We start from the raw sequence: 10,489 nt of genomic DNA, 5'->3' as shown, positions 1-10,489 counted from the left end.
AATGAGTCAAAGTCTCACTCTGTTGCCCAGGCTGGAGTGCATTGGCATGCTCACGGCCACTTTAGCCTTGACCTACTGGGCTCAGGCAATCCCTCCGCCTCAGCCTCCCAAGTAGCTGGAACTACAGGCGAGTGCTACCGCGCCTGGCTTATTTTTTGATTTATTATAGAGATGAGGTCTTGCCAAGCTGCCCAGGCTGGTCTCGAACCCCTGAACTCAGGCAATTCTCTCGCCTTGGCCTCCCAAAGTGCTGGGATTACAGACTTGAGCCACTGTGCCTTGGCAAATTATACACATTTTAAAAACAAATTTTGGCAGATAATATATTATTAAAATATGAACCACTCAACTTAGATAAAAGCTAAGAGATGCCAATAATATGTTTTGTTTGTCACAGATTTTCTTGACGATGTTCCATAAATATTACTTCAGAGCTATGGTAAACAGTAAAAGCCCGCCTTTTTATTTTATAAATAGCTGCAAAAAACCTGTCTTAGGTTTTTAACATCTTAAGAACCAAGGCAGTCAGGCACTGTGTGCATGCCTGTAGTCCCAACTACTCAGGAGGCTGAGGGGGAAGAATTGCTTGAGCCCAGGAATTAGAGGCCAACCTTAAAAAAAAAGAAAAAAAATAAACTAACTCAAGGCACACTTTTTCGTGTTTGTGTTTTTGGCATGTCCTAAAATAATGAATACTACATATGTGTTTCATTCTTTAGCTGTTAAGAACTTGTGCTGATGTCTTCCGCCTGGTTCCATTTATGGTGTTCATAATTGTACCCTTCATGGAATTCTTATTGCCAGTTTTCCTGAAACTCTTCCCAGAGATGTTGCCATCAACTTTTGAAAGTGAATCCAAAAAGGTATGTAGGATATTTTAACTTTTTAAAGAAATTAATAAATTTGATTTTTTAGTTTTTAGGTTTACAGAAAAATTGAGCAAAAAGTACAGAGTTTTCACATATCACTCCCCACTCCCCTGCCACAGATTCCTCTATAATTAACATCTTACATTAGTGTGGTACTGTTTTTTTTTGAGTTGGAGTCTCACTCTGTCACCCAGACTGGAGTGCAGTGGCACGCTCCCGGCCACTGCAGCCACGACCTGCTGGGCTCCAGCGATCCTTCCACCTCAGCCTTACAAGTAGCCTGAACTATAGGTGCATGCTATCACACCCGGCTAATTTTTTATTTATTGTAGAGACGCGGTCTCGTCAACTTGCCCAGGCAGGTCTCGAACCCGCGGCCTCAGGCAATCCACTCACCTCAGCCTCCCAAAGCGCGGGATTACAGGCTGAGCCACCGAGCCCAGCTGTCCACTTTTTCATTGTTTTTTTTTGAGTTCAAGTCACTCTGTCATCCAGTCTGGAGTGCAGTGGCACGCTCACAGCTACCACAACCTTCACCTGCTGGGCTCAGGCGAGCTTTTCACCTCAGCCTTCCAAGTAGCTGGGACTACAGGCGCACGCCCCCAAGCCTGGCTAAGTTTTTGATTTATTGTAGAGATGAGGTCTTGTGGAGTTGCCCAGGCTAGTCTTGAACCCTGGACTCAGGCAGTCCTCTCACCTCTGTCTCCTAAAGTGCTAGGATTTACAGGTGTGAGCCACCATGCCAAGCCTGGCTGTTTGTTTTCTTATTGTTATTTTGAGTCTATGCAATTTTGGATAAAAGTCCTTTATCAGATATATATTTTCCAGATATATTCCTCTAGTCTGTGGTTTATCTTTTCATTTCTTTTTTTTTTTTTTGAGTTGGAGTCTCACTCTGTCACCCAGACTGAAGTGCAGTGGCACACTCCCGGCCACTGCAGCCTCGCCCTGCTGGCTGATCCTTCCGCCTCAGCCTTCTAAGTAGCCAGAACTACAGGGGTGCACTACCACGCCCGGCTAGTTTTTGGCTTATTGTAGAGATGAGGTCTTGCCAAGTTGCCCAGGCGGGTCTCGAACCCGTGGGCTCAGGCAATCCACTCACCTCAGCCTCCCAAAATGCTGGGATTACAGGCTGAGCCACCGAGACTGGCCTACTTAACAGTATATTTCACAGAGCAAACATTTTTAACTTTAATGTTGCTCAGCTTACTGATTTTTTCTTTCATAGATTATGCTTTTTGTGTTTAAATGCTAAAAATTTATTGCCAAACCCAAGGTCACCTAGATTTTTCTCTTGTTTTAGGAGTCTTACGGTTTTGCATTTTACATTTAGGTCTGTGATTCATTCTGAGTTAATTTTTGTGAAAAAGTGTAATGTCAGTGTTTAGTTTAGTTTTGTTTTTTTTGCCATGTAGGTATCTAGTTTTTCCAGCATCATTTGTGGAAAAGACTATCCCTTCTCCACTGAATCCTAACTTGTTTTTAACCATTAAAAAAAATAAAGAACAAAAAAATTTGCTGTTACTGCAGTGACGAGTTGGATAGTAGGTATGATTTAGCCAACTAAACAGACCCTTGAGTAGCCCCTGAGAGGGCACCCTAATTGAGTTTGATGAACACTGTAAGGGTGATGGGCTGGAAAACAGAGGCAGCTCCTTCATTCCCTGCATGCTGTGACTCTCCTCTCAACAGCATATAGTCTGAAGAACATATGAACAAAACTTTATGAGAGAACAAGGAGGGCAACTTTTAAATCAGTAAGATTAGGAAAGGTTTCTGTGAGCTAATTTGGAACTGAGACTTACCCTCAGTGGAATTTTATCAGTCTGATAGGTATTCTGGATAAAAAGAATAGCACTTAAGATGACTCAACAAGCTGGGTGTGGTGGCTCATACCTGTAATCCTAGCACTTTGGGAGGCAGAGGTGAGAGGATTGCCTGAGTCCGCAGGTTTGAGACCAGCCTGGGCAGCTTGGAGAGACTCATCTCTACAATAAATCCAAAAAGTAGCTGGGTATGGTAGTACGTACCTGTAATTCCAGTTACTTGGAAGACTGAGGCAGAAGGATCACCTGAGCCAAGCAGGTCAAGGCTACAGTGGCTGTGAGCATGCCACTTCAACTATACTCCAGCCTGGGCAACAGAGTGAGACTCTAACTCAAAAAAAAAGGCTCAACAGTGTGGGGGAGTATGATATAGTCAGAGGCCACTGATTGGTTTCTTTTTTTTTTTTGAGTTGGAGTTTCACTCCGTTGCCCAGACTGGAGTGCAGTGGTCGCTCCCGGCCACCACAGCCTCGACCTGCTGTGCCCCGGTGATCCTTCCGCCTCAGTCTTCCAAGTAGCCGGAACTACAGGCAGACGCTACCACGCCCAGCTAATTTTTTGATTAATTGTAGAGATGAGGTCTTGTCAAGTTGCCCAGCCGGGTCTCGAACCCGCGGGCTCAGGCAATCCACTCACCTCGGCCTCCCAAGGTGTGGGATTACAGGCTGAGCCATCAAGCCCGGCTGACTGGTTTCTTTTTGGTTGGAGTAGGGAGTACCAGCAGATCAAGGGCAGGAAAGAGACCAAGGTGATGTGTTAAGGTCAGGTTGGAAAGCATCTACCAGCTGAAGGAACTTAGACTTTATTTTTGACCATGGTGAATAATGGAAGGTAAATTTTAAGCTGGTCTGGGCAACATCATTAGATCTGTGTCTTAGAAAAATAATTTTGTGCTGGACTCAATGACTCAGTCCGTATTCCCAGCACTTTGTGAGGCTGAGGTAAGAGGATTGCCTGAGCCTGTGGGTTCAAGACCAACCGGGGCAACTTGGCGAGACCTCATCTCTACAATAAATCAAAAAATTACAGGCATGGTAGCTGGGTGTGGTAGTGCACGACTGTAGTTCTGGCTACTTGGAAGACTGAGGCGGAAGGATCACTGGAACCTAGCAGGTGGAGCGTGCCACTGCACTCTAGCCTAGGTGACGGAGTGAGACTCCAACTGGAAAAAAAGAAAAAGAAAAAGAATTTTGCAGGAGGAAGGAATGAAGAGGACAGGGCCAAAGGAGGGAAATCAGCTGGAATGCTATTGCAGTAGTCCAAGGGAGAGATGACTGAGACTACATTATGAAATTGGCAGTAGGAATAAAACTTGAGGACAGATTTGGGAGACATTTAAAAGGTAAAATCAGATTGCATGATTTGACTGCCTGACAATAGCTTAGTTTACTTACATTTAAAGTAATCAGGCCGGGCTCGGTGGCTCAGCCTGTAATCCCACTCCTTGGGAGGCTGAGGTGAGTGGATTGCCTGAGCCCGTGGGTTCAAGACCCGCCTGGGCAACTTGACGAGCCCTCATCTCTACAATAAATCAAAAATTAGCTGGGTTTGGTAGCGCGCGCCTGTAGTTCCAGCTACTTGGAAGGCTGAGGCGGAAGGATCGCCGGAGCACAGCAGGTCGTGGCTGCGGTGGCCGGGAGCAGCCACTGCACTCCAGTCTGGGTGACAGAGTGAGACTCCAACTCAAAAAAATAAAAATAATCAGACTCTAGAATTAATACCACAGATTCCAAGGAAAGTGTTAGTGCATATAGGAAGAAGGGAGAATAGAGGAAGTGATTTTCCTAAATATTACCTTTCCTGAACACCACTTGTTCCTCCCAAACTAACATATATATTCAACATGGTCACAGTCTTAGACAATACTTTCTTGTTTGCTTTGTTCCATGGAGAGAGAGGCTCAGGAGAGCTTTTTGTTTATATCACATCACAGTAAGTACCAGGCATTTCTCTTTCATAGCACTTATCTGTTATACTTTTACATGATTTTGTAGAATTACTGGTTATCAGTGCTTGTCTCTCCCACTAAACTAGAAGTTCTATGAGGTCAGGGATTCTTGTCTGTTTTTGCTCATTTTATCCACAGTTCAGTACTTAGTACATGGTAGATGCACAATAAATGGATAAATAGATAGATGGATGAAAGGATATGGATGAATGAAATGGATAACTAAATGGGTTCTGACCAATGATTTTTTTTCTTTTTTTGGCCTGATTCTTTTACGAGCTCCCTAAAAATCAATGACTCCTATGATTGACTGATCATTAGAATTTCTTAGGCAACTTAGGAAATAGAAATTTCTGTTCCTCTCTACCCACCCTGAGTCCTGATCATGGTTATTTTGAAAATGCTACCATACTACATTTCTGATGATGAACAAGGATTAAGAAGTGCTGGTCAACATGGTATCTTTTTTGTTTTTGAGTCAGAGCCTTACTCTCTCACCCAGGCTGGAGTGCAGTGGCACGCTTATGGCTACTGCAGCCATGACCTGCTGGGCTCAGGCGATACTTCTGCCTCAGCCTTCCAAGTAACTGGAACCACAGGCGTGCTCCACCATGCCTGGCTAATTTTTTAATTTATTGTAGAGACGAGGTCTTGTTAAGTTGCCCAGGCTGGTCTCGAACCCCTGGGCTCAGGCAATCCTCTCACCTCCACCTCCCAATGTGCTAGGATTACAGGAGTGAGCCACCGTGCCTGGCCAACATGGTGTCTTAAGAGTATATTTCATTCTCTTCTGTGCAGTGCATTGTTTATGTCTGTTAAAGCACTTAACTCACTGTATTATAGTTAATTATATCTGTATTTAAACCACAGGACACTTTATGCTAAAGTTCATTTCCTAGTTTTCTTTGTTTGTAAAGCAAAACACAGGGCCCTTTAGACAAAGTATTGGCTCAACTAGCAGCCTCGGTGGTTTATATCAGGTTAAGAGGTAGAACCTCATTCCAAGTATGGCAAAGCCACCCATTGAGGGGACATTTTGGATCTGTCAAATGCTTATAATCGTTGTATTAGTGAGAAATAAAAGGTAAAATTAAGGAGACAAGATCCACATAGAGACTACTCTTTTTTTTTTTTTTTGCTCTAGTTCTCACAAACGTACTCGATTAGGCCTGAACATAATGGTAATACATGATATTGGGATGAATAATAAGGTAGCAGTTATTTTTCTCCCATATTTATCTACCAATTGCCATCATGAAGGGTTGATTAACTTTTTACTCTTCTACTGTTAAGGAAGAAAAACAGAAAAAGAAAATGGCTGTGAAGTTGGAACTAGCAACATTTCTTCAAGAAACCATGACAGAAATGGCTAGGAGGAACAAAGCCAAATTGGGGGATGCCTCTTCACAGCTCTCATCCTATGTGAAACAGGTGTCAGTCTTTTATAAGACACCAGATGACTTCTGGGCCGGGAGTTATGGAAAAGATGCATGTCAGCACGGATCTTCCAAATTGTTCACAATCTTCAAAACTGCACATCTTGCTGGGCGCAGTGGCTCACGTCTGTAATCCTAGCACTTTGGGAGGCGGAGGCGAGAGGATTGCCTGAGCCCAGGGATTTGATGCCAGCCTGGGCAACTTGGCGAGACCTCACTTCCACAATAAATAAAAAAAAATTACCTGGGTATGGTGGTGCACACCTGTAGTTCCAGTTACTTGGAAGGCTGAGGTGGAAGGATTGCCTGAGCCCAGCAGGTCGAGACTGTGGTAGCCGTGAGTGTGCCACTGCACTCCAACCTGGGTGACAGAGTGATACTCTGACTCAAAAAAATAAAAGAAACAGCACATCTCTAAGCTGTAGATATACAATACTGAGCATTTAATATTGTAAACATTTGTGGTACTTTGCAGAAAAGCCTATGTTAATCAATGTGTTAAAGATGTTGATAATCTTTCGGAAATAACAGTAGATTTAGAGTCAAACTTCTGAACTACTCCTGATTTTTCAGCTGATATAGTTGGACTTCAGCCAGATTTCTTGACTCTTCTTTGTACCAGAGGGCCCATTTCCAGACATCAGATAGAGTCCATGAATGCTTTAATGTCTCTTTCTTTTTTTTTTTTTGAGTTGGAGTCTCACTCTGTTGCCCAGACTGGAGTGCAGTGGCCGCTCCTGGCCACCGCAGCCTCGACCTGCTGGCCTCCGGCAATCCTTCCGCCTCAGCCTTCCAAGTAGCTGGAACTACAGGCGCGCGCTACCACGCCCAGCTGATTTTTTGATTTATTGTAGAGATGAGGTATTGCTGCCCAGGCGGGTCTCGAACCCGCGGACTCAGGCAATCCACTCACCTCAGCCTCCCAAAGGCACGGGATTACAGGCTGAGCCACCGAGTTCGGCTGATGTCTCTTTCAAATAATCTACTGGGAAGGTCAAATTAAATAGGAAATACATTTTAATTAGCCTCTTTGTCCCACTGCCTAGGTCCAGACAGGCCACAAGCCCAGCACAAAGGAGATCGTTCGGTTTTCTAAACTGTTTGAGGATCAGCTAGCCCTGGAGCACTTAGATCGACGTCAGCTAGTTGCCCTTTGCAAACTGCTAGAACTGCAGACCTTTGGAACTAACAATTTGCTCCGCTTTCAGCTCCTGATGAGACTGAAGTCTATAAAAGCAGACGATGAAGTAAGAGCTTAACCACAGCCAGGGAATTAGTAAGGCACTGGGAGCTACCTCAGGGTACCTGTGGGTTGAGTGTGGTATTTTCTGTTGGGTCTGGTCAAGGATAGGCTCTGGCAAAATGAGTGGTATAAACTGCCATTACTATGACTTGAACTTTGATTACTCATTTTAGGATTTGTTTGTCATACCCTGACCCCTTTTCTTGAGAAGGCCATCATAAGCAGTTAGTAATTTGGATGTCTTTGTGGGACTAATCTAAAGCAGTTAGGACCTGCTGGGAAGGAAATAGCAGCTCAGTAGATTCCTGTGGAAGCTCTAACCCCACACCTCTGCTCCCCACCGAGGAGCTGGTGCCAAAGTCAGTATTCTGCGGGTGAGTTGGCCTGGTAAGAAGGGGTGGCCAAGCATAATGCTGAGAGGAAAAGCAGAGCCTGACAGCTCATGGAAGAAAGGCACCAATGGACTATAGCTACTAATTAGGCTCCTTTAAAAAAAGTGGAAGGAATGTTTCTTGAATCTGAATCAGCTGCTTTAAAAGCATTCTGCCTGAGGGAGCAAGTTTCCCAGAACTGAGAAAGCATGATCCCATCGGTCCCATTTAGATTTCAGTTGTTGCTTTTAGAACTTTGGAGTAAACAATACCGGTCCCAGAAGTACCATTGTTTTGGGTCACACCAAGCAGAAACTGTGTTATTTATTAAGGGAGTTTTGTGGACCAGGGCCATTCCTAGGCTGTTGGAAAAGGACAGTGGGGAAGAAGAACACTACTGGGACTTGCAACAAAGTGTCCATTGAAAGCTTTTCGAGTGAAAATGAACCTTAAAGGAAGGAAGAAGAAGGAGACCATGTCATAACCAGGCAAAATGCAGATCAAGAGGGGAAAGAATTATTTTGGTGACAGAATGTTGGGGAGGAGTTACGAAAATATCCCTGTAGTATTAATAATACCTGTTGGCAGGATTCCCCTTATTTCAACTGCTACCTTTCTAAGTCACCTTGTTTGTCTAGACTCCTGGCCTTTGCAGCAACAGTCAATGCAGGGGACCAAGTGCCAAAGCATCCAATTCTGTCTCCACTGATTTGCTGGAATTTAGGGATTAGGTAACATTGAACTCAAAAGCTCCAACACCATTTCTTGCATTTTTTTCAGATAATTGCCAAAGAAGGGGTGAGGGCTTTGAGTGTGTTGGAACTCCAGGCTGCCTGTAGGGCCCGAGGGATGAGATCACTGGGTCTCACTGAGGAACAACTACGCCAACAGCTCACAGAGGCAAGTAGTGGCTCTTCCTGGCCCTCTTCACTAGAACTTTCTTCTGGACATTTTGCACACCTCATTTTGTGATTTCTACTTTGCAGGAGAACCATCTTACCTAACTTGCCTTATTTCACTGAGCAGTAGGATGCTGAGGAAATAAGATTGAATTTTCACTTCGGCTGGGACAGGGTATTATGAGTTTTCTATTGCTGCCTGACAAACTGCCACAAACTTTGTGGCTTAAGACAGCACCCATGTATTAGCTCACAGTTCTGTAGGTCAGAAGTGCAGGCTGTGTTCCTTTGGAGACTGGGAAAGTACCCACTTCCAAGCTCATTCGGTTTATTGGCTGAGCTTAGTTCCTTGCAGCTGTGGGACTGAGGTCCTTGTTTCCTGGTGGCTGTCAGCCCCAGGCTATGCTCAGCTCCTAGAGGCCACCTGTACTCCTTCCCTCCATCTGCAAAGCCAGCAACTGAGAATCCTCATATGCTAGATCCTCCTCAGGCTTCACGTCTTGAACTTCCCTTGTATTTGACCCTTAATCACAGATTTAAAGTCTCACGTGATTAGGTGAGGCCCACCTGAATAACCTCCCTATCTTAAGGTCAATGGACTTGAGACCTTCATTGCAACTGTAGAGTCCCTTCATACAGCACTTAGAATAGTGTTTGAATAACTAGGAGAAATTGTGGATACAACAGGGACAGAGAATTTTGGTGCCACCTTACAGTTTTGTCTACTCCAGGTCTAAAAGGGACTTGGCAGAAACTCAAGACCTGCCCTCTGTGCGAATCTGTCTGCTGGTCTGTACCTTGCCTGGGGACCCATCTGGAGCTGCTTTCCCAACTAGTGCCCCACCATTAGCTTTGGTAATGGGTGTTTAGTATTGGCCCTCAGATTGCATATTTGTATTTTAAGTAAGAGCATCAATTCTCTAAAGCAGAGGAGTAATTTCTATTACATTCTCATTTCTACAATTGTAAAAAATGCTATAAAGTGCACACACATTATTTTGGGATAGGAACCATTTTCTATTTCACTAGTTCCTCTTACATGTTGGATCAGCTCTGGTTGGAAGATGAACATTATAGAGAAAGATACGTTTTGTTTTGTTTTTTGGAGTTGGAGTCTCACTCTGTCGCCCAGACTGGAGTGCAGTGGCACACTCTTGGCCACCACAGCCTTGACCTGCTGGGCTCTGGTGATCCTTCCACCTCAGCCTTCCAAGTAGTTGGAACTACAGGCGCACGCTACCACGACCGTCTAAAGAGAAAGACACTTTAAATCTTCTCTTTCTTTCCTTCCTTCTTCCCTCCCCTTTCTCTTTCCCTTTCCCTCTTTTCTTTTCTTTCTTTGTCAGGGTTTTAGTCTGTGGCCCAGGATGGAGTATGGTAACATGATCACAGCTCATTGAGGTCTCAAACCTCAGGGGTCAAGTGATCCTTCTCCCTCAGCCTTCCGAGTAGCTAGGATTGCAGACTGATCACCATGCCCAGCTAATTTTTTTTGTGTGTGTGTAGAGATGAAGTCTCACTGTCTTGCTCAGGCTGGCCTTGAACCCCTGGGCTTAAGCAATACTGCCACGTTGCAAAGTGCTGTGACTACATGTGTGAGCCACTGCACCTGGCCAAATCATATATTTCTTGAACATAGGTGCTTGGGGTATCATACCGTCAAACTGCTTTCTTGAAAGGGTGTATCATTTTTTAATTTCACTACAATGACATGGGGATACTAATCTAACCATGTGATACTCAGTATTCTATAAGCAAATCCTGCAATAGAATGTGGTCATACAATTCATATAAAGAAAATCTTTTTTTTTTTTGAGTTGGAGTCTTACTCTGTCATCCAGACTGGAGTGCAGTGGCACGCTCCCAGCCACCACAGCCTCGACCTGCTGGGCTCCAG

The 10,489-nt window shown here is 44.4% G+C and overlaps 1 protein-coding gene across 1 annotated transcript in view; it reads left to right on the top strand.

Annotated features, from left to right (window-relative positions):
* The window catches only part of LOC110594406 (LETM1 domain-containing protein LETM2, mitochondrial-like), a 17,753-nt gene that overhangs the window by 4,945 nt on the left and 2,319 nt on the right, over positions 1-10,489 (top strand). Inside the window, exons 4-7 of the mRNA XM_021706100.1 lie at positions 805-863; positions 5,937-6,074; positions 7,126-7,326; positions 8,474-8,593. Of these exons, the coding sequence (XP_021561775.1) occupies positions 828-863; positions 5,937-6,074; positions 7,126-7,326; positions 8,474-8,593 (495 nt within the window). The 5' untranslated portion in view covers positions 805-827. The remainder of the gene's footprint in view (positions 1-804; positions 864-5,936; positions 6,075-7,125; positions 7,327-8,473; positions 8,594-10,489) is intronic.

This window comes from Carlito syrichta, unplaced genomic scaffold (assembly GCF_000164805.1).
Source record: "Carlito syrichta isolate Samal-C Ts95f unplaced genomic scaffold, Tarsius_syrichta-2.0.1 Scaffold315142, whole genome shotgun sequence".
NCBI lineage: Eukaryota > Metazoa > Chordata > Mammalia > Primates > Tarsiidae > Carlito > Carlito syrichta.
This window is presented reverse-complemented; position numbering and strand designations above follow the sequence as displayed.